Source organism: Paramormyrops kingsleyae, chromosome 10, assembly GCF_048594095.1.
Source record: "Paramormyrops kingsleyae isolate MSU_618 chromosome 10, PKINGS_0.4, whole genome shotgun sequence".
Lineage (NCBI taxonomy): Eukaryota > Metazoa > Chordata > Actinopteri > Osteoglossiformes > Mormyridae > Paramormyrops > Paramormyrops kingsleyae.
In genome coordinates, this window is record NC_132806.1 from 21,516,453 (window position 1) to 21,541,400 (window position 24,948).

The window sequence follows — 24,948 nt, forward strand, 5'->3', positions numbered from 1 at the left end:
TCGTCTGTAACAATATTTTCATGATGAAGTAACATTGTGTTGGAGGTAACTGGCATGTACACCTTGACTTACCTGTTGGCTCTCGAAAGTCCAGGCGCTGTCTGGTAAAGATGCGTCAATTACATTTACCATCTCTTTAAAGTCCATTGTGCTGCTGGGTTTAATGAGGGTGAGATCACTGAACTCTGACATTGGAGAGAGGCACGACCTGAAGGACTGGCTCTGAGACAACATGTCCCCTCCCAGGACCTCCACGTACTTAATAGGACCGTCAGTGTTCAGCTGGATGTGCAGGTTTCTGTTCTTGTGCTGCTCTGGGTCGCCCCGACTCATACAGCAACATGTACGCCTTCTGCCGTTTCGGATGCATTTTACTGTCAGTATTACAAAAGTCAACAAAGATACGGCAGAAATCGACGCCAGTGCGATGATCAAATAAAAGGTGATTTTGCCGTCTTTGTTTGTTGGTTCGTGCTGTTCATGTTGTAAATCCAAGATGGGCTCTTGAAACCCGTCTTCTAATGATATGCCAACTGTCACCGTTGTGGATTGTATTGGCTCGCCATTGTCCTTTATCTCTATTAGCAATCTGTGAGGTGAATCATCCTGATCTGAAACTGCACGTTTAGTCCGGACCTCCCCTGTATAAAGATTTACATTAAACAAAGACCCATCTGTAGTCTCCACCAACTTATAAGAAATCCAGGCGTTGTGGCCCGAATCGGCGTCCACTGCTGTTACCTTGGTAACTAGGTGTCCCGCTTTAGCTGATCTAGGCAACTTTTGATGGGAGGTAGATCCCATGATGACAGAGGGATAAATTACTACAGGTGCATTATCATTCTGGTCCTGGATGAAAACATGAACAGTAGCATTACTGCTCAGAGACGGAGAACCTTGGTCTTTCGCCTGCACGACAACGTGAAAAACCTTATTCCTTTCATAATCGAACGAATTTAGACTGTATATAGTGCCGTTTTCAGAGTTGATATAAAAATAGGACGATACTGGAATACCGCCTAAAGTCGAATCTAGGATCGAATAGGATAGTAGAGAATTCACATCTGCATCAATATCCGAAGCAGAAACAGAATACAGAGACAAACCTACAGGATTATTTTCGATGACGTATACGTTATAGGAGGGTTGAGAAAATACCGGAGGGTTGTCATTGACATCTAATACTTTGACATTAACGATCTTCTTCGTTTGCAGGCGCGGGGAACCCAAGTCGGAAGCAATTATTACTATATTATATTCGGGACTAATTTCACGGTCGAGCCTTGAGTCAGTTACTAAAGAGTAGTGGTTTTCGAACGACGATTTTAGTTTAAATGGAGAGTTTGGAGGTATTTGCAGATCCACTTTCCCGTTTTCCCCCGAATCCAAATCTTTTACATTGATCAAAGCAATCACGGTTCCAACTGGCGCATTTTCCTGGACGGGGTTAGGCAGTGACGTGAGAATGACTTCTGGGGAGTTATCATTCTCGTCTAGTATGTCCACCTGAACCGACGAGTGTCCTTCCAGGCTGGGATTCCCCCTGTCTTTAGCACGGACATCAAAGGTATAGGATTTAATCTCCTCAAAATCGAGCTGTCCAACTACAATAATATCTCCGGTACTGGGATTGACACTAAATGTTTTCAGTATAATATCTGGTGTGTGACTGCCGAAGTAGTACTGTATTTCTGCATTTGGACCTTCGTCGAGGTCCGTAGCTTTAAGCGCGAGCACAGTTGTCCCATTCCCGACGTTTTCACTGATGGAAGTCTTATACAATGTTCTGTCAAATTGTGGTGCGTTGTCGTTTATATCCTGAACAACAATATGAATCAGTGTGGTCCCGGATTTGGCAGGATTACCTCCGTCCACTGCCGTTAACACCAGTTTATGGACTGACAGTTTTTCTCTATCCAAGGTTTTGTCCAAGATCAGTTCTGGTGTTTTTCTGCCATTTTCTAGGCTCTTGATATTTAAACTGAAACACTCGTTGGTGTTAATTACATATGAACGTAAGCTATTGCTGCCGACATCAGCATCCTCGGCGCTTTCCAGTGGGAAACGTGTTCCGGGCGAAACAGATTCGGCTATTTCTAGTATGTGCTCTTTTGTGAGAAATGCCGGAGAGTTGTCATTTATGTCCTGTACTTCAACCTCGACGCGATACAGCTGCAGTGGATTTTCAATAACGAGTTGCACAGGTAAAACACAGCCAGCGCTTTGTCCACACAGACTCTCTCTGTCGATGGTGCCACTCACCGCCAGCTCTCCCTTTTCCAAGTCCACGCTAAAATACTGCTTACCAGGCTCAGAAGCGATCCGCAGCTTACGTTCAGCAATCTCCACAACCCCTAATGCCAGGTCCTTCGCTAAATTTCCAACCACCGAACCCTTTGTCATTTCCTCGGGAATCGTGTAGCGAATCTGTCCGTTTATTATATTCCACAAAGGTAAAAAAGACAATAACCGCAACGCCTGCCATCCCAAAAGGTGATTCTTCCCCCGATTAATCATTTTTCCGCTGAACTCAAAATATTTTCCATAGTGTAGCACTTGGATATAAAATTGAACACGTGACTAAATTGATTACCATGTATATTTTGATTTTGGAAAATCACCTGACAAAACGTTTTCGCATCTTGTTTTTTCAATGAACATATTGCCGATGACTACGTTGAGCTCAGTCTTTCTCGAATCTAAGCATCTGAAGGGTTACGGTGCTGTAGACTGGGGGATGGACTAGATCTCTTTGTACGGTCCCTCGATTTCATTGGTTCACGCTGCAACTCTGAATTGTCCAGTAAAAATGAAGGTGCTTCTTAAAGGCACAGGCAGACGTAATATTGCCGTTTTCAATTTACGTGATAAAAGGTAAATAATTGGGACCCACACACAAAAATCGTGGAACACTCCCACCGTAGGGATGTAAAAGGAAAGAAAAATGTCACCGAGTATTAAATAAACTGCCACCTACATGTTCACATATTATCTATAGAGTAATCAATATATCCAATGTGTATCCTGTTTAGTAGAATACTTAATCTAATATTTTTAAGGTAAACATATATATGCCTATATATGATAAACGTGTATTTACAGAAAAGATTTTCACCCGATAAGTGAGGGGAAAAAGCAAACTTAATGCCAAAAAAGAAGGTTTGATACTCAAAATGTAAGGTTCAGAATTTATGATGGCTGAAAAAATGTTTCTCGCTGCCTACGCAGTGACAGGGTGACCGAGCGCCAAAGTCGCTGTCCGAAAGCGCTGGTGCTGAAACGTCAAAGAACTCAAGCACGGCTGTGGGTTACTACGTCACCAGCACGAGGCCAGCGCGCCAGTATAACTACGGTTCCTGCCCTTTTTAACTTTTTACATTATTAAACAACAAGTCTGCAGTTATACATAAATATAATGGACAAATAAAACAAACAAAAAAAACATAAAAAAGAATATAGGAAGGAAGTTAAAATAAAAACACTACAATACAAAAAATAAACATTTTAAAATGCATTACGAAAGAACGTGTACAAACACTAATAATTGCTAAGTACTGAGCCAAGGCAGGATAGCTTAATACATAGACACAATCACACACACACCCACACAAGAATTGGTTTCATATTCCACACGCTGAAAATACAAAATTTTAAAACGTAAACAGCATTATGGAAGTTTATTGTATTTGCTATGCATTGTGGGAAATGGAAAAACATAAAGATAATGAATCCTGTAACTGAGTGGAGTACGTGACAAGGAGGGAGTCAAGCTACGGAGAAAAGCAGATTATACCAAGGAGAGCTGAGCTGGGAACCAGGACTGGGGTTTGTAAGGTTATAATTGCGCTACAAATTTATATGCAAGGACATTTTGTTTGAGATAGAAGATCACGCCAGTTTACTGATTTGAGTATCTCATTGTATAAATAGCTATAGTACTTTTTTAGGGGTGTTCACTCCTAGTCGTTATTGGGGGTGTTACAAACGAGCATGAGTAACGACTCCCTTTAAAGCTATCTTTCAGGATCTTCTAATTTTTAAAGACCATGGGCGTCGCCTCCATTAAATCTGACACATTTCTCACATTTCATAAGTATTCGTTTGGACCCCCCACATTTAACATAAAATATTAGTTTTACCAGTGTGTATAGTGTTTCTGTTCAGTGTTTCTGACGCCCCTGTTAACGACAATTTTTCCACAAGAAAATGAATGTACGATATTTCAAAGACAAAGCTAATAACTATATAAGAACGCATACGTTAAATCAGAGAAGAAATAACAAACCGAAGCAGACAATCGGAGCTCACCTGTTGGCTCTCGAAAGTCCAGGCGCTGTCTGGTAAAGATGCGTCAATTACATTTACCATCTCTTTAAAATCCAATGTGCTGCTGGGTTTAATGAGGGTGAGATCACTGAACTCTGACATTGGAGAGAGGCACGACCTGAAGGACTGGCTCTGAGACAACATGTCCCCTCCCAGGACCTCCACGTACTTAATAGGACCGTCAGTGTTCAGCTGGATGTGCAGGTTTCTGTTCTTGTGCTGCTCTGGGTCGCCCCGACTCATACAGCAACATGTACGCCTTCTGCCGCTTCGGACGCACTTTACTGTCAGTATTACAAAAGTCAACAAAGATACGGCAGAAATCGACGCCAGTGCGATGATCAAATAAAAGGTGATTTCCCCATGTTTCTTGCCCGGTTCGTGTGCTCTTTGTTGGAAATCCAAGACAGGCTCATGAATTCCGTCCTCTAATGATATGCCAACTGTCACCGTGGTAGACTGGATTGGCTCGCCATTGTCCTTTATCTCTATGACCAGTCTGTGAGAGGAATCGTCCAGCTCTGAAATTGTGCGTTTAGTCCGGACCTCCCCTGTATAAAGATTCACACTGAACAAAGACGCATCTGTAGCCTCCACCAACTTATAAGAAATCCAGGCGTTGTGGCCCGAATCGGCGTCCACTGCTGTTACCTTGGTTACGAGGTGGCCCGGTTTAGCAGATCGGGGCAAAGTCTGCGGCGACATGGAACCCATAGCAGCCAAGGGATAAATAACAGCCGGGGCATTGTCGTTTTGGTCCACGACAAAAATAAGAACAGTCGTGTTGCTACTCAAAGATGGAGAACCGTGGTCCGTTGCCTGGATTTGAGTTTGAAACACTTTAATTTTCTCATAATCAAATGTGTGCATGCTGTAAATGCTGCCGTTATCTGAATTAATGTAAACATATGAGGAAACAGGCACGTCATGTACTTTCGAGTCTAAGATTGAATATGAGATCTTGGCATTATCTCCCACGTCTGAATCAGAAGCGGATACCGAACACAGGACCGATCCCGCATCACCATTTTCTTTTACATAAGCAATATATAACTGCTGGGAGAAAACCGGAGGATTATCGTTGACATCTAAAATATCTATGGAAATAACTTTTTCTGTTGTGAGTGGTGGCAACCCAGAATCAGTGGCTACGATTTTGATGTTGTATTGTGCCGCCTTCTCGTGATCTAAATTAGAATTAGTAACCAATGCATAATGGTCAGAAAAGGAAGGCTGTAGCGCGAAGGGGAATTCTGGGGGTACGTGCAAAATGACTTTCCCATTATCTCCAGAATCTGAATCCCCAGCACTAATTAAAGCGACCACCGTTCCTAATGGAGCATCCTCTTTAACGGGACTCGGCGATGACTTCAGTGTCACTTCAGGGGAGTTATCATTTACATCACTTATATCCACCTGAACAGTACAGTGACCCTCCATAGCCATCACACCTTTATCTTTAGCTCGAATATCAAATTCGTACGAATTTGCCTCTTCGTAATCTAATGGCGTCGCAATTGTAATGTCTCCTGTCTCGGAATTAATAATAAATGCTTTCCGAATGGCTTCCGATGTATGCTCACTAAATGAATACTCAACATCTGCATTTGACCCCTCGTCTAAGTCGAAAGCTTTAACAGTTACAATCACGGAACCTGTAGGCGAATCCTCTCTCAGAGGTACTTCGTATAGGGGCTTCTCAAACTGAGGAGCATTGTCATTGTTATCTAGGACGTTAATTGTGATCGCCGTGGTCCCCGATCGAGTCGGATTTCCTCCATCAATAGCTGTCAGCACGAGCTGATGAAGAGGTTGTTTCTCTCTGTCCAGGGCTTTCTGTAACACTAATTCTGGAAGTTTAGCTCCATCCTTGTTAACTTTAACATTCAAAACAAAATGCTCGTTTGGGCTGATTTTGTAGGTGCTCAGTGTATTGACGCTAACATCCGGGTCATGTGCTCTTTCCAAGGGAAATCGTGCTCCTGGAGCTACATGTTCACCGATTTTTAGTACGTGCTCCTTCGTGGGGAAAACTGGGGCGTTGTCGTTGATATCCTGTATTTCTATATCAACGCGATAAAGCTGCAACGGATTTTCAATTATAACTTCCAAGGGTAACAGACAGCTAACACTTTGACTACAGACAACTTCCCTGTCAATTCTTCCAGTCACAATGAGCTCACCCTTTTCCAAACCCACGCTGAAATACTGCTTACCAGACTCTGAAGCGATTTGCAGATTGCGGTCCGAAAAATCAGTAACACTTAAGCCCAGGTCTTTGACTAGGCTTCCAACGACTGAACCCACATCCAGCTCTTCGGGAATGGTATAGCGAACCTGTCCGTCTATTGTACTCCATATGAGACAGAAAAATAACCAACGCTGAGCCTGCCATTGCAAAAACCAAATTCTTGTCCTCTGTATCATTTCCAAAAACAAAAAACATTTCCACCAATTCACCTTAAGTAAAAGAAAACGATTCCATTTAAAAGCGATATATGATGAAAGATAACGATATAATATCCAGAAAAACCGGTGAAATGTTTGTCTTGGATTTCTGCGTCTAAGCGCACCTCCGTCCGTGCCAGCACTGCTTCGTACAGGCTACCAGGCTGCGGATGGGGGAGGAAGTAGATCTCTTTGTACAGACTTCTCTGCTATTGGTGCACGGAGGAGGAGTGAATTATCCAATGTAATGTGTTCTTCTGCTTAAAGGTACATCACACTGTATCGCTGACGTATGAATGGAACTGCAGCTTATGTGTTTAGAGCAGGGGTCACCAAACTTTTTTGAAACTGAGAGCTACTTCACAGGTACCGAGCCATAGGAAGGGCTACCAGTTTGATACACTCTTGTTAAATAACAAATTTGCTCAGTTTACCTTTAGTTATATATATATGCTTTTTTAGATATTGTCATTTTCAAATCTATATAAATGCAAATGTGATTAAAGAAGAATAGCAACAGGATAAAATTAAATTTTAGACACTGCTTACTGGTGAGTTGTGCTATTTTTAGAACAGGTCCGGGGGCAACTCATGTGGTCCTTGGAGGTATCCTGATGGTGACCCCTGGTTTAGAGACTTGTCCTAACCCGCATTTTCATAGCAGCATGGAGGCTTATTTCACATCTCTGTGTATGATTTTGGCACATTTGAAGGTCAACATTATCTTGCTGTTGCCCTGCCTAAACAAATTAGCACTAATCAGTTATTAACTGACGTTGTATTGAAGTTCACTAGATAGTCACATCATTCAATGTTCGAGGAAGCTGAAGAAATTCAGGACCAGATTCCGTGCCCTGATGTTGATAATTATTTAAGGAATTGTATCAAATGTCACTTTAAAGGTTTTGAATTCAAATTGTGCATCAGAATTAGGCTGAACTGTTTCAGCTGGAAAATAACTTAAGGTCCACTGCAGCGAATAACATGTAAATAGGCCAACATGTTACAGACACATAAAAAAAGTGATTTTTAGTTTGCTCATAAAAACTGCATTTCTTAAACAACATTGTGAGACAAATTAATACCATGATCACGTTCATAAAATAAATTACATACGGTGGACGGAGAACTGAATTCCTCAGAATAATGTTAAGTAGGCTAATTAAATGCTCACGTGAACCAAAACCGATAAAAGTCAGGTGACAGCTGGGGAAGTTAATGGCAGCTAATGTGTATCTGACCAGCAGAAATGGAAACTGATAACTGCAGCCTAGAACAAAATTCATAATAAGAAACAATTAAATCAAGGGATTCCTCCAGTAAAAGAAAAGGCAACGTTAGATCTATTAGGCAGGGGCCTTTAGGTGATTGTCAGCAGGGGTGTGACTAGAAATTCTGGGGCCCCTGATAAAATATCACCTTGCCCCCCCCCCCCCCCCGGCCAATGGTAAGAATAATACTCTTATTCAAGGGCCCCTGTCAAGTGTTGGGCCTCCAGAATCCGCCAGGGTATCCTTGTCCCTCCGACACTTCTGATCGTCAGTGATCAGAGAGGGACACTCAGGACTTTAAAAGGGTGGCACTTAACTGTCTGCTATATTTGCCTTGCCCATCCATCCATCCATCAATCCATCCATCCATCAATCCATCCATCCATCCATTTCCTGTTCCCACTTGCCCCATTCAGGATCACAATATTCACCTTGTCACGTGAGTAAAAAGCCACATAATTTCCAAGTCTTTTAGTTTCATACAGAATATAAAACACGTGCTGAAGCTATCATTTTTTTGTTTGTTTTTTTTAATTAAATGAACATGTACTTCAAAATTGTGTATTATTGTTTATACAGCTATTTAAGTCTTATATAGTTAACCACTTAGGAGTCAAAGGTCAAAATGCCTTAAGGACGATAGTAATGTAATTAATAAGGACAAGGCCAAAAACACACAGGAGTCATTAAACAAACTTAAGGAGGCAAACAGAATTTGCTTAAGGTATTTGATCCAACATACCAACATCAAAAATTAGACCACACTGCCTATTAATAAAACACAAGGCGTAGATGACAAGATGAAACAAAAAGGAAAAAATGAACAAATGAATGAATGAACAGTCAAATATACAACTGCTCACCTGTTGGCTCTCGAAAGTCCAGGCACTGTCTGGTAAAGATGCGTCAATTACATTTACCATCTCTTTAAAATCCAATGTGCTGCTGGGTTTAATGAGGGTGAGATCACTGAACTCTGACATTGGAGAGAGGCACGACCTGAAGGACTGGCTCTGAGACAACATGTCCCCTCCCAGGACCTCCACGTACTTAATAGGACCATCAGTGTTCAGCTGGATGTGCAGGTTTCTGTTCTTGTGCTCCTCTGGGTCGCCCTGACTCATACAGCAACATGTACGCCTTCTGCCGCTTCGGACGCACTTTACTGTCAGTATTACAAACGTCAACAAAGATACGGCAGAAATCGACGCCAGTGCGATGATCAAATAAAAGGTGATTTTGCCGTCTTTGTTTGTTGGTTCGTGCTGTTCATGTTGTAAATCCAAGATGGGCTCTTGAAACCCGTCTTCTACTGATATGCCAACTGTCACCGTGGTAGACTGCATTGGCTCGCCATTGTCCTTTATCTCTATCAGCAATCTGTGAGAGGAATCATCCTGATCTGAAACTGCGCGTTTAGTCCGGACCTCCCCTGTATAAAGATTCACACTGAACAAAGAGGCATCTGTAGCTTCCACCAACTTATAAGAAATCCAGGCGTTGTGGCCCGAATCAGCGTCCACCGCTGTTACCTTGGTAACTAAGTGTCCCGCTTTAGCTGATCTGGGTATGGTTTGACGGGAAGCAGATCCCATAATAGATGATGGATAAATTACTGTGGGGGCATTATCATTCTGGTCCATGATAAAAACATGAACAGTGGCATTACTGCTCAGAGACGGAGAACCTTGATCCTTTGCCTGCACCCGAATCTGAAAAACTTTCACTTTTTCATAATCAAATGACTGCATGCTGTATATGCTCCCGTTTTCAGAGTTAATGTAGACATACGAGGAAACAGATGAGTCTTGCACTTTGGAATCTAAAATCGAATAAGTGATTTTTGAATTTTCTCCAAGATCTGAATCGGAAGCAGTCACTGAACCTAAAATAGTTCCCGGAGAGTTATTTTCTTTTACATACACCATATAGGACGATTGGGAAAACAATGGTGAGTTGTCATTGACATCTAGAACACTAACAGTTATTGTTTTTTTGGCGGTTAGTGGCGGTGATCCAGAATCCGATGCTATTATTTCAACGTTATATTCCGGAAACTCTTCCCGATCTAAAATGGAATCGGTGACTAGAGCATAATGTTTTGAAAAAGGTTTTAATCTAAACAGGTATCCTGATAGCACGCTCAAAGTAACCTTTCCATTATCACCAGAATCTAAATCTTTTGCGCTAATTAAAGCAACTACTGTCTCCACAGGGGCATCTTCTCTGATTGGACTCGGCAAAGACTTTAACACGATCTCTGGGAAATTATCATTAACGTCGAGGATCTCAACCCGCACTGTGCATTCACTTTCCATTGCGGGCGTGCCTTTGTCAGATGCACGAATATCAAATTTAAATGAAGTTGTTTCTTCAAAGTCTAGTTCCTTTTTTAAGGTTATTTCACCAGTAAGTGGATTTATGCTAAATGTATCAAGAATGTGCTCAGATGTCCGTGAGCCAAATGAAAACACAATATCACCATTTAAACCTTCATCCAAATCTATTGCTCTAACGGCTCCTATTGGTGTGCCCTTCGGTGCATTTTCGTTAATTGAAATTTCATAAACCGTGGTATTAAACACAGGAAAATTATCATTAATATCTATAACCTGAACATTTATATGCGTTGATCCCGATGTAGCTGGAGTCCCACCGTCTACAGCCGTGAGTATAAGCTTATGAGCCGAATTTTTCTCCCGGTCTAGAGCCTTTTCCAGGACGAGCTCAGGAACCTTTGTCCCATCATTGTGAGTAATGACATTCAAACTAAAATATTCGTTTTTATTTAAACTATAAGATCGCAATGAATTGGAACCCACGTCAGGGTCCTGAGCGGTTTCCACTTTGAATCGTGTACCTGGTATCATGGATTCTGCGATTTTTAAAACATTTTCCTTTGTGTGAAAATGTGGGATATTGTCATTGATATCCTGTATCTCGATCTCCACACGAAACAGCTGTAAAGGATTTTCAATAATTATTTCTAAAGGTAACAAACAGCTCGTGCTTTGTCCGCATAAATCCTCTCTGTCGATTCGTTCACTCACCGCCAGCTCACCTTTGCCCAGATCAACACTGAAATACTGTTTCCCAGACTCTGAATCAATTCTCAGGTTACGGTTAGAAATTTCCGCAAGTTCCAAACCCAAGTCCTTGGCTAGATTTCCAAACACGGTGCCCACATTCAGCTCCTCGGGAATGCTGTACCGAATCTGGCCGTCTATTGTACTCCACAAGAGGGATGAAAGCAACCACCACACAGCTTGGCATCCCCGGATTTTTCTCCACGTCCTCGTTCCCATATCTAACACACTTGGAATTTCCACAAACCCTTTTGATTGAAGTCCATGGTAAGTAAACCAATAGGAATTAAAAATGATATAAATATCAGTTCACTGTTTTACGTAAAACCTCCATTTAGGCACTGCGACCGTACGTTCGCGAGCATCGTCTGCTCCAGCTCAGAGCAGTGTAATGGTTACGTTGCTCTGAATAGGGGAGGGAGTAGATCTCTTTGTACGATTTGTTTTTCTATTGGTGGACAAGGAGCGCAGAGATATCCAATCATGTGCCCCCTTGAGTTTAAAGTGTGCCTCACAGTACAGTGCAATGAAAAAACCTCGTTTACAAGATCGGTAGTATTTTTCACCTTGTAAAATAAAACAAACATATTTTAATCATCAATCACAACAACAATAATTATAATAAAAATAATAATAATAAATAGCACTGCGTGCTTTGGACTCATAATAATAATAATAATGTGAATTAATCACTGAATGTGAATTACATAATCAACTGCACCGCAGTACAACTATTAAAACTGACTAGATCACACAATATCAGCTCAAAAACATTGCACCAATAATACTTATACAGGATACATTTACCGGTAAAAACTGAAGAACTGTACTCAGTAGGGGGTTTAAGAAACGAGAGTAAGACTTCATAGGCAGACCGCTGCTAGTCTGTATTAACAAACCGTTGTAAAATGCTCACGTGACATTGGACACAAGCTCACAGATATTATACTGGATTGTCTTCTACTGTGAAACTAATGAATGCTTTTAAAAAGCCAGAGGAGCATCAGCTATTAGAAAGATGCTGATCATAACTGTAAAGTCTTTAATAATTCGTTTAATCAACCATAAATGGTGAAAGCAAACCAATTTAATTAAAATGTATAGGAAAAATATCATAAATACAAGTGTCATAAGTATTTTGGTAAAGTGATAAAAACTAATAAACACAAGAACACGATGAAGTGGATCATTTATATAAGCAAATTTCACTTTAAGTTTAGGACAACTTTGGATATTTTTATAAATAATAATGTGCCACCATGTTTAGAAAACAAAGCTCCTGGAAAAGAAACAGGAAAATGAAATATAATCGCCCATCTACAACATTAAAATACGATTTCTGTTACTGACTGGAACATGGAACTCCTTCATGTAAATTACACAGCAAAAATTGTGTGGTTACCAGCTTGTCTAACACCTCATTCCAAACCCAATAGTATTAATAGGCAGTCACTCTGGCCCTTTTTGCTGTAATAGCCTATACAATCACCATTCAGACTGGGTATTGATGCTGGATTATCAGGTCCCTTTCTGTGAGTTTGTGTGACCTACCAGTCTGGGCCTGAACTCACTCCCAGCCATCACCACTTCAGAATCACGTCATTAGTGGTTAACCAGGGCTGCTCTGGCAGAGCAGGAATTTGGCAAACCAGCTGGTTGTGAAGATGGCATCCTATGAGGATGTGAAGCTGAAAGTTACTAACCTCTTCTGCATGACCACCCATTCTGCTGCACGTGTGTTGCTGCAGATTGCGTGGCAGTGTGCTTATATACCTGTGTCAGCAGTGAGTGTGGTTTATTCACCTAAATCCGCTAATTAAGAGGAGTGTCAATTCACTTTTAGTCTTATAGTGTAGCTCAAAAAAATAGTAATGTCAAACTAGATACGTTCTCGGGAAATAGTACACACAAAAGATACTTAAATATTGACCAGAAATGTTCACAGAAATACACCCAACTGCTCACCTGTTGGCTCTCGAAAGTCCAGGCACTGTCTGGTAAAGATGCGTCAATTACATTTACCATCTCTTTAAAATCCATTGTGCTGCTGGGTTTAATGAGGGTGAGATCACTGAACTCTGACATTGGAGAGAGGCACGACCTGAAGGATTGGCTCTGAGACAACATGTCCCCTCCTAGGACCTCCACGTACTTAATAGGACCGTCAGTGTTGAGCTGGATGTGCAGGTTTCTGTTCTTGTGCTGCTCTGGGTCGCCCCGACTCATACAGCAACATGTACGCCTTCTGCCGCTTCGGACGCACTTTACTGTCAGTATTAGAAAAGTCAACAGAGATACGGCAGAAATCGACGCCAGTGCGATGATCAAATAAAAGGTGATTTTGCCGTCTTTGTTTGTTGGTTCGTGCTGTTCATGTTGTAAATCCAAGATGGGCTCTTGAAACCCGTCTTCTACTGATATGCCAACTGTCACCGTGGTAGACTGCATTGGCTCGCCATTGTCCTTGATCTCTATCAGCAATCTGTGAGAGGAATCATCCTGATCTGAAACTGCACGTTTAGTCCGGACCTCCCCTGTATAAAGATTCACACTGAACAAAGAGGCATCTGTAGCCTCCACCAACTTATAAGAAATCCAGGCGTTGTGGCCCGAATCGGCGTCCACCGCTGTTACCTTGGTAACTAGGTGTCCCGCTTTAGCTGACCTGGGTATGGTTTGACGGGAAGCAGATCCCATAATAGATGATGGATAAATTACTGTGGGGGCATTATCATTCTGGTCCATGATAAAAACATGAACGGTGGCATTACTGCTCAGAGACGGAGAACCTTGATCCTTTGCCTGCACCCGAATCTGAAAAACTTTCACTTTTTCATAATCAAATGACTGCATGCTGTATATGCTCCCGTTTTCAGAGTTAATGTAGACATACGAGGAAACAGATGAGTCTTGCACTTTGGAATCTAAAATCGAATAGAATATTTTTGCATTGTCCCCTAAATCTGAATCGGCAGCAGTTACTGAACCTAATATAGTTCCCGGAGAGTTATTTTCTTTTACATACACCATAAAGGACGATTGTGAGAATAACGGTGAGTTGTCATTAACATCTAGAACACTAACAGTTATTGTTTTTTTGGTCGTTAGAGGCGGTGATCCAGAATCCGATGCTATTACTTCAACATTATATTCTGGAAACTGTTCCCGATCTAAAGTGGAATCGGTGACTAGAGCATAATGATTTGAAAAAGGTTTTAATTTGAACGGGTATCCTGATAGCACGTTTAAGGTAACCTTTCCATTATCACCAGAATCTAAATCTTTTGCGCTAATTAAAGCAACTACTGTCTCCACAGGGGCATCTTCTCTGATTGGACTTGGCAAAGATTTTAAAACGATCTCTGGGAAATTATCATTAACGTCGAGAATATCGACACGAACTGTGCATTGGCTTTCCATTATAGGTGTGCCTTTGTCAGAGGCACGAATATCAAACTTAAATGAAGTGGTCTCTTCAAAATCTAGTTCCTTTATTAGGGTTATTTCACCATTAACTGGATTTATAGTAAATGTGTCAAGAATTTGCTCAGATGTCCGTGAGCCAAATGAAAACACAATATCACCATTTAAACCTTCATCCAAATCTATCGCTCTAACGGCTCCTATTGGTGTGCCCTTCGGTGCATTTTCGTTAATTGAAATTTCATAAACCGTGGTATTAAACACAGGAAAATTATCATTAATATCTATAACCTGAACATTTATATGCGTTGATCCCGATGTAGCTGGAGTCCCACCGTCTACAGCCGTGAGTATAAGCTTATGAGCCGAATTTTTCTCCCGGTCTAGAGCCTTTTCCAGAACGAGCTCAGGAACCTTCGTTCCATCATTGTGAGTAATGACATTCAAGCTAAAATATTCGTTTTTATTTAAACTATACGATCGCAATGAATTGGAACCCACGTCAGGGTCCTGAGCTGTTTCTATTGGGAATCGTGTACCTGCTATCGTGGATTCTGCTATTCTTAAAACATTTTCCTTTGTGTGAAAATGTGGGATATTGTCATTGATATCCTGTATCTCGATCTCCACACGAAACAGCTGTAAAGGATTTTCAATAATTATTTCCAAAGGTAACAAACAGCTCGTGCTTTGTCCGCATAAATCCTCTCTGTCGATTCGTTCACTCACCGCAAGCTCACCTTTGCCCAGATCAACACTGAAATACTGTTTCCCAGACTCTGAAACAATTTGCAGCTTACGGTTAGAAATTTCCGCAAGTTCCAAACCCAGGTCCTTGGCTAGATTTCCAAACACGGTGCCCACATTCAGCTCCTCGGGAATGCTGTACCGAATCTGGCCGTCTATTGTACTCCACAAGAGGGATGAAAGCAACCACCACACAGCTTGGCATCCCCGGATTTTTCTCCACGTCCTCGTTCCCATATCTAACACACTTGGAATTTCCACAAACCCTTTTGATCGAAGTACATGGTAAGCAAACCAATAGGAATTAAAAAGCATATAAATATCAGTTCACTGTTTTACGTAAAACCTCCATTCAAGCACTGCGACCGTACGTTCGCGAGCATCGTCTGCTCCAGCTCAGAGCAGTGTAATGGTTACGTGGCTGTGAAGAGGGGAGGGAGTAGATCTCTTTGTAAGATTCGTTTTTCTATTGGTGGACAACGAGCGCAGAGATATCCAATCATGTGCCACTGGAGTTTAAAGTGTGCCTCACAGTATTGTGCAATGAAAAAAAAAACCTCGTTTGAAAGATCGGCAGTATTTTTCACTTGCAAAATAACACACAGCTACTTATCACCATCCACAACAATAATAATAAAAATAATAATATGAATTTAAAAACTATCAACAACCGCACTGCAGTACAAGCAGTGAAAATGATTAGATTCAAACAATACCAGCTCAACCAACATTGTACCAATAATACGTAAACAGTATACAATTACGATTAAAAACTGAAAACCTGTACTCAGTAAGAGGTTTAAGAACCCAGAGTAAGACTATATATGTAGACCGCTGCTAGTTTGTCTTAAACCATTGTAAAATGCTCACGTGACATTGGACACAAACTCACAGATATTATCCTGGATTGTCTTCTACTGTGAAACTAATTAATGCTTTTAAAAGCCAGAGGAGCATCAGCTATTACAAAGATTTTAATAATAATAATAATAATTTAAAACTCTTTAATAATTCATTTTCAACAATTAATGCTGAAAGCTGAGCAATATAATTTACAGTTCTCGGAAAAATATCATAATTGCACGTATCATACGTATTCTCTTAAGGTAAAAGAAAATGAATGAACATGATAAAATGGTAAAGCAACTGTGTGACCTTAGTGAACATCGCTGTAAAATTTAAGACAGGTAGGGATATTTTTACAAATTAAATTGGGTCACCATAGTTATAAAAATAAAGCTGCCGGAAAGGAAACAGGAAAATGAAATATAATCGGCCATCTACAACATTAAAATACCATTTCTGTTACTGACTGGAACATGGAACTCCTTCATGTAAACTACACAGCAAAAATTATGTGGTTACCAGCTTAAGAACATAAGAACATAAGAACTATACAAACGAGAGGAGGCCATTCGGCCCATCAAGCTCGCTTGGGTGGAACTTAACTAATAGCTCAGAGTTGTTAAAATCTTATCTAGCTCTGATTTAAAGGAACCCAAGGATTCAGCTTGCACTACATTATCAGGAAGACTATTCCATACTCTGACTACACGCTGTGTAAAGAAGTGCTTCCTTAAATCCAGTTTGAAATGTTCTCCCGCTAATTTCCACCTATGGCCACGAGTTCTTGTATTTAAACTAATGCTGAAGTAACTATTTGGTTGAACAGCATCCAAACCTGTTAGAATCTTATAGACCTGGATCATGTCCCCCCTCAGTCTCCTTTGCTTGAGGCTGAACAGATTTAGCTCAACTAACCTTTCCTCGTATGACATTCCTCTAAGACCAGGAATCATTCTTGTGGCCCTACGCTGCACCTTTTCTAAGGCCGCAATGTCCTTTTTAAGATATGGTGACCAAACCTGCACACAATATTCTAGGTGAGGTCTTACCAAGGAATTGTATAATCTTAGCATTACCTCCCTTGACTTAAACTCCACACACCTGGAGATATACCCCAACATCCTATTGGCCTTTTTTATTGCTTCCCCGCACTGATTCTAATCAGCTTGTCTAACATCTCATTCCAAACCCAATAGTATTAATAGGCAGTCACTCTGGCCCTTTTTGCTGTAATAGCCTATACAATCACCATTCAGACTGGGTATTGATACTGAATTATCAGGTCCCTTTCTGTGAGTTTGTGTGACCTACCAGTCTGGGCCTGAACTCACTCCCAGCCATCACCACTTCAGAATCACGTCATTAGTGGTTAACCAGGGTTGCTCTGGCAGAGCAGGAATTTGGCAAACCAGCTGGTTGTGAAGATGGCATCCTATGAGGATGTGAAGCTGAAAGTCACTAACCTCTTCTGCATGACCACCCATTCTGCTGCATGTTTGTTGCTGCAGATTGCGTGGCAGTGTGCTTATATACCTGTGTCAGCAGTGAGTGTGGTTTATTCACCTAAATCCGCTAATTAATAGGGGCCAATAACATTTGGTCTTATAGTGTAGCTCAAAAAATTAGTCATGTCAAATTGGAGAAGTTTACAGCATATTACACACAAAAGATACTTAAATATTGACCAGAAATATTCACAGAAATACACCCAACTGCTCACCTGTTGGCTCTCGAAAGTCCAGGCGCTGTCTGGTAAAGATGCGTCAATTACATTTACCATCTCTTTAAAATCCATTGTGCTGCTGGGTTTAATGAGGGTGAGATCACTGAACTCTGACATTGGAGAGAGACATGACCTGAAGGACTGGCTCTGAGACAACATGTCCCCTCCCAGGACCTCCACGTACTTAATAGGACCATCAGTGTTCAGCTGGATGTGCAGGTTTCTGTTCTTGTGCTGCTCTGGGTCGCCCCGACTCATACAGCAACATGTACGCCTTCTGCCGTTTCGGACGCATTTTACTGTCAGTATTAGAAAAGTCAACAGAGATACGGCAGAAATTGACGCCAGTGCGATGATCAAATAAAAGGTGATTTTGCCGTCTTTGTTTGTTGGTTCGTGCTGTTCATGTTGTAAATCCAAGATGGGCTCTTGAAACCCGTCTTCTAATGATATGCCAACTGTCACTGTCGTGGATTGCATTGGCTCGCCATTGTCCTTTATCTCTATAACCAGTCTGTGAGAGGAATCATCCTGATCTGAAACTGCGCGTTTAGTCCGGACCTCCCCTGTATAAAGATTCACACTAAACAAAGACGCATCTGTAGCTTCCACCAACTTATAAGAAATCCAGGCGTTGTGGCCCGAATCGGCGTCCACTGCTGTTACCTTGGTAACTAGGTGTCCCGCTTTAGCTGATCTGGGTATGGTTTGACGGGAAGCAGATCCCATAATAGATGATGGATAAATTACTGTGGGGGCATTATCATTCTGGTCCATGATAAAAACATGAACAGTGGCATTACTGCTCAGAGACGGAGAACCTTGATCCTTTGCCTGCACCCGAATCTGAAAAACTTTCACTTTTTCATAATCAAATGACTGCATGCTGTATATGCTCCCGTTTTCAGAGTTAATGTAGACATACGAGGAAACAGATGAGTCTTGCACTTTGGAATCTAAAATCGAATAGAATATGTTTGCATTATCCCCTAAATCTGAATCGGCAGCAGTCACTGAACCTAATATAGTCCCCGGAGAGTTATTTTCTTTTACATACACCATATAGGACGATTGTGAGAATAACGGTGAGTTGTCATTAACATCTAGAACACTAACAGTTATTGTTTTTTTGGTCATTAAAGGCGGTGAACCAGAGTCCGATGCTATTAATTCAACGTCATATTCCGGAAACTTTTCGCGATCTAAGCTGGAATCGGTAATCAGAGCATAAAGATTTGAAAATGAGGGTTTCAATTTAAAAGGGTATTCCGACGACACGTCTAAGGTAACCTTTCCGTTGTCACCAGAATCTAAATCCTTTGCACTAATCAAAGCAACTACTGTTCCGACAGGTGCATCTTCTCTGATTGGACTGGGTAAAGACTTCAAAATAATCTCAGGAAAGTTATCGTTAACATCGAGGATCTCCACACGAACTGTGCAGTGGCTTTCCATTGACGGACTGCCTTTGTCAGACGCACGGATGTCAAAACTGAATGAAGCGGTTTCCTCGTAATCTATAGAGTTATTCAGTGCTAACTCGCCGGTAAGGTGGTTTATGCTGAACATATTTCGTATTTGCTCTGACGTTCGGGGATTTAATGAATACACAATATCACTGTTCAGTCCTTCATCGATATCTACGGCTTTTACGGTTCCAATAATGGTACCTTTCGGTGTATGTTCACTTAATGAAATGTCATAAGCGGCGTTGTCAAAGACCGGAGCATTATCATTGATGTCTAGGACCTGGATGGTTATATGCGTTGAGCCCGATGTAGCTGGAGTCCCCCCGTCTATGGCTGTAAGTATAAGCTTATGAACGGATATTTTTTCTCTGTCTAGAGCCTTTTCTAAAACAAGTTCGGGAACCTTTACTCCGTCTTTATGAGTTATTATGTTCAGTGAAAAATGTTCATTTTTATTTAGGATATAGGTTCGTAATGAATTTGACCCGACGTCAGGATCCTGAGCGGTTTCCAATGGGAATCTCGCTCCAGGCATGGTCGATTCCGGGATATTTAAAATATTTTCATCTGTGTGGAAATGTGGGACATTGTCATTGATATCCTGTATCTCGATATCAACACGGTACACCTGTAAAGGATTTTCAATGATAATTTCCAAAGGTAACAAACAGCTCGTGCTTTGTCCGCATAAATCCTCTCTGTCGATTCGTTCACTCACCGCCAGCTCACCTTTGCCTAAATCGACGCTGAAATATTGTTTCCCAGCCTCTGAAACAATTCTCAGGTTACGGTTATAAATCACTGCGAGTTCCAAACCCAGGTCCTTCGCTAGATTTCCAACAACGGTGCTGATGGTCAGCTCCTCAGGAATGCTGTACCGAATCTGGCCGTCTATTGTACTCCACAAGAGGGATAAAAGCAACCACCACAGAGCTTGATATCCCCGGATTTTTCTCCACGTCCTGGCTCCCATATCTAAAATATTTGTAATTTCCACAAAGCCTTTTGGTCAATATACATGGCATCTAAGCCAAGAAAAAAATACTAATGAAATGATTATCGATTTAACATTTTAGGTAAAGATTACAGTTAAACGGCGGTGTAAAGCGAGAACCATTTCTTCCGTTTCTCATCTCTTCCATTTCTGAGCACAGTAATGGTTACGGTGCTGCCGAAGGGGAGGGAGTAGATCTCTTTGTACTGTTCTCGTTTCTATTGGTGCACAGTGAAGCAGTGGAGTACCCAATAACAGGCCATCTCCATTTAAAGCTACAACGCCATAAAAAAGGAAGGACCACCACTGAAAAAAGTATAAAGGTATAGCACAATACAGACAGTACCCAGTACATATGATATTATTGATACGCATAGTGAATAGTTAGTATTATCTAGTATGCAAAATATATTGGTTGGCAGGGAACTTCCAAAGATTGTTTTATGTGACACTTAACTACTAGAAACACAGAAATAGACCTACAAGGTTTAGTAATAATTCTTTACCATTAGATCTTTGTTATGCGGAATACTTATTTAAGTTTTAATAATTATTTATGTAGGCCTATTATACAAGAAAACAGACAAAATACTATTTGAACATTTGAAATATAGATAATTCGACAAGTTTAACCAAACAGCGTAAAGACGTTTTAAAAGGCAGTACGTTAAACTAAGGGAGAATCTCACTGGGCCGTCAAGGGAACAAAGTGTATGTGTATTAAGATAAACCTTATTCGTAAACAGGCATTAAACAGTCGAAAACAGTCTCATGTTTATCAAATGTAATATATTGACAGGTGGGTGTTTTCATCGGGAGATGTATGGATACGAAAACACGCAAACTCTGTAATTAATGTATAATGAATGAAGGGAAACATAAATGTCCAAAATGACAATTAATATTTTAAACAAACGGGGCCATGGACAAAACATGTCACAATCATAGACAAGACGCTCACCTGTTGGCTCTCGAAAGTCCAGGCGCTGTCTGGTAAAGATGCGTCAATTACATTTACCATCTCTTTAAAGTCCATTGTGCTGCTGGGTTTAATGAGGGTGAGATCACTGAACTCTGACATTGGAGAGAGGCACGACCTGAAGGACTGGCTCTGAGACAACATGTCCCCTCCTAGGACCTCCACGTACTTAATAGGACCGTCAGTGTTGAGCTGGATGTGCAGGTTTCTGTTCTTGTGCTCCTCTGGGTCGCCCTGACTCATACAGCAACATGTACGCCTTCTGCCGTTTCGGACGCACTTTACTGTCAGTATTACAAACGTCAACAAAGATACGGCAGAAATCGACGCCAGTGCGATGATCAAATAAAAGGTGATTTTGCCGTCTTTGTTTGTTGGTTCGTGCTGTTCATGTTGTAAATCCAAGATGGGCTCTTGAAACCCGTCTTCTAATGATATGCCAACTGTCACTGTCGTGGATTGCATTGGCTCGCCATTGTCCTTTATCTCTATCAGCAATCTGTGAGGTGAATCATCCTGATCTGAAACTGCGCGTTTAGTCCGGACCTCCCCTGTATAAAGATTCACACTAAACAAAGATGCATCTGTAGCCTCCACCAACTTATAAGAAATCCAGGCGTTGTGGCCCGAATCAGCATCCACTGCTGTTACCTTGGTAACTAGATGTCCTGCTTTAGCAGATCTGGGCAACTTTTGATGGGAGGTAGATCCCATTATGACAGAGGGATAAATCACAGTGGGGACATTGTCATTCTCATCCAGGATAAAAACATGAACAGTAACGTTACTACTCAGAGATGGAGAGCCTTGGTCTTTCGCCTGGACCAGGATCTTAAATACCTTCAGTTTTTCATAGTCAAATGACTGCATGCTGTAAATGCTGCCGTTATCCGCGTTAATATAAACATACGAGGAAACAGATAAGTCTTGCACTTTTGAATCCAGGATTGAGTATGAAATTTTGGCATTATCACCTATGTCTAAATCAGAAGAGGATACAGAGCATACGATCATCCCCGGAGGGCCGTTTTCTTTTAAATAGACTGTGTATGACGGTTGAGAAAAAACGGGTGGGTTGTCATTGACATCTGAAATAGCTACCGTCACAGTTTTTATACTAGACAAGGCTACTGGGCTCGAATCACTTGCAGCTATGTCTATACTATATTCTGCGTAAGATTCCCGATCTAAAGGACCATTGGTTATTAATGCGTAATGATTTGAAACAGAGGGACCTAACTGAAATAGGGAATTTGGTGATACGCTTAACTTTACTTTCCCATTTTCCCCGGAATCCGAGTCTTTCGCACTAATTAGTGCAATTACCGTTCCCACAGCAGAGTCCTCTGGTACTGGACTGGTCAGTGAGGTCACGGTTATCTCGGGGATATTGTCGTTAAGATCCAAAATCTCCACCTGAACACTGCAATGTCCTTCCATTTCTGGATTTCCTTTATCTTTCGCGAGAACGTCGAATTTAAGCAGGTTTGTTTTCTCGTAGTTAATCTGCCCTTTTACGGTGATCTCACCTGTCTGCGAGTTAATGTCAAGTAATGAAGTCACTTCATGGGGCGTTTGATCACCGAACAAATACTCCACTTCACCGTTAAGACCGTCATCTACATCTGTCGCATGCACTTGCAGAACCTTACTACCTGGTACCGTATTCTCATTCAGCACCGCTTCGTAGGAAGCCTTTTCAAATTGCGGCGCGTTATCATTAATATCAGTTACCGTAATTGTAATTTGCGAGGTTCCGGATTGTGCTGGATTTCCTCCGTCAAAAGCTGTCAAAACAAGCTTGTGAACAGGTTCATCCTCTCGGTCAAGAGATTTTTCAAGAACGAGTTCAGGAATTTTCGTTCCATCTTTATGGGTTTTAACATTCAGTTTAAAATGTTCAGTTTTACTAATGCTATAGGATCGCAACGAATTTGCGCCTACATCCGCATCTCGTGCATTTTCTAAAATAAATTTTGCTCCCGGAGAAACCAATTCACTAATTTTCAAAATTCGTTCAGCGGCTGAAAAGCTAGGAACATTATCATTGATATCTTGTATTTCAATCTCTATAGGGAAAAGCTGCAAGGGGTTTTCAATTACGACTTCAAATGGTAAAAGACAAGGGACGCTTTGTTCGCACAAAATCTCCCTGTCGATTCTTCCTCTTACCGCCAGCTCACCTTTTCCTAAATCTACGCTGAAGTACTGCTTACCAGCTTCTGAGGCGATCCGCAGCTTGCGGTCATACATCTCCCGAACATCCAAACCCAGATCTTTAGCTAAATTCCCAACGACTGAACCCACTTTGAGCTCCTCCGGAATGGTGTACCGAATCTGCCCGTCTGTTGTACTCCACAAGGGAAAGAAAAGCAACCACCACAGCCACTGCCTCCGGTACACTGGATTCCTCATTGTTCCTTGATCAGACAATTTTCACGCACATTTTTTCTCCAAAAAAATGTAGTATTCCAGGTTGTCATGTAATCGGGTAAAATTATAGTACTGGCACATATTACAACGCTGTTTCCTGCCTTCAGGTCTACACATCTTAGAATTACCGTTCTCTGTCTATGGTGTGTGTACGCATATGTGTGTGTGTGTGGGGGGAGTCGATCTCCTACCACAGCTACGCTTGTTATTGGTGCAGAGATCTTAGCAGACTTGGCCAATCACAGTTCTGCAATAATGTACAAAAAAACCCCAGCATGTCTGACGCAATGCTCATCACCATGTCAGAGTATGGTACAGTATAAGTCAAAACTTCCGTCTTGTAACATGTACAGCAAATATAATAACAATAATGACTATTATTATTCTGTATGATTGATATATGCAGCATATATTACATATAATATATATATATATTAAAAAATATTTTAATTAAAAGTAAAATTATAAAATTAATAAAATATTAATTAAATGTTAAATATAATAAAATTATAAATCAATTCAATAGTGAAGCTATCCCATTATTATTATTACTACTATTATTATTGTTATTAATAGTAGTAGGCCTATTAATCATAACATATTATTATTATTATTATTATTATTATTATTATTTTATCCGTTCGCTAATCGTACAGAATGGGCAATCTGGATAATCAATTATGGCCAATTTCATATTGTTTATAAAATATTGCCTGGTGGCACGCAATAGTCACATTTTTTTTTGTCTAACTGTACACTTAGATGTTGTTGTGCCGTCATGTGGCAGGAAGAGGGAAGCGCAGTCTACGTGCGCTCTCAGTCTACGTAGCATCATTTTCTCTTTCCCAGACCGCTGAGCTCTTAATACGACGTGGGAGGGGGTACGAAAAGGCGAGCAGAGGCACAAACACACAGACGCTTCTTTGCCACCTAATAATCGTATTAATGTTTTTAAACGTTACCACAGCACGTACAACAGTAATTCATATTATGACGTTTCAATAAATATTAGATCAAGAAAAGATGAAACCCGCATATTTATTCCGTATTTTTTTATGCAGCCAATGTAACAGCCAATCAAATCAATGAATACCATTCCGTCTACCTAGCAACAAACTAACCAATGTCGCAGGAGCAAGATTAAGCATGGATTCAATATCAGCAGTATTATATATTTATAAAGTCATAAATGCTACACCGATT

General features: G+C 41.0%; 3 protein-coding genes across 49 annotated transcripts in view; all 3 read right to left on the minus strand.

Moving 5' to 3' along the window:
* LOC111859848 (protocadherin gamma-C5-like) overlaps window positions 1-24,948 on the minus strand; it is a 219,694-nt gene that overhangs the window by 19,181 nt on the left and 175,565 nt on the right. Inside the window, exon 1 of one of the 46 annotated variants that reach the window (XM_072717478.1) lies at window positions 8,909-11,655. The exons of 42 other annotated variants lie outside the window; for them this stretch is intronic. In XM_072717478.1, coding sequence (XP_072573579.1) covers window positions 8,909-11,350 — 2,442 coding nt within the window. In that variant the 5' untranslated portion in view covers window positions 11,351-11,655. Of the gene's footprint in view, window positions 1-72; window positions 4,261-8,908; window positions 11,656-24,948 lie in introns of those variants that run through there. 3 more of the 46 variants (XM_072717490.1, XM_023842894.2, XM_072717488.1) reach the window with 3 other exon arrangements.
* Window positions 16,089-20,872, minus strand: LOC140593320 (protocadherin gamma-C5). Its single transcript, XM_072717495.1, has one exon. The coding sequence runs from the start codon at window positions 20,310-20,312 to the stop codon at window positions 17,724-17,726; it is 2,589 nt and encodes an 862-aa protein (XP_072573596.1). The 5' UTR covers window positions 20,313-20,872; the 3' UTR covers window positions 16,089-17,723.
* LOC140593322 (protocadherin gamma-C5-like) lies at window positions 21,017-24,155 on the minus strand. Of its 2 annotated transcripts, XM_072717498.1 has the most exons (2): window positions 22,842-24,155; window positions 21,017-21,863 (listed from the first exon to the last, which is right to left on the minus strand). In XM_072717498.1, exons 1-2 carry the CDS (start codon window positions 23,725-23,727, stop codon window positions 21,232-21,234), a joined length of 1,518 nt encoding a protein of 505 aa, XP_072573599.1. In that variant the 5' UTR covers window positions 23,728-24,155; the 3' UTR covers window positions 21,017-21,231. The 2 variants fall into 2 exon arrangements, with proteins under 2 accessions (XP_072573599.1, XP_072573598.1); XM_072717497.1 differs by having other exon boundaries at window positions 21,017-24,151.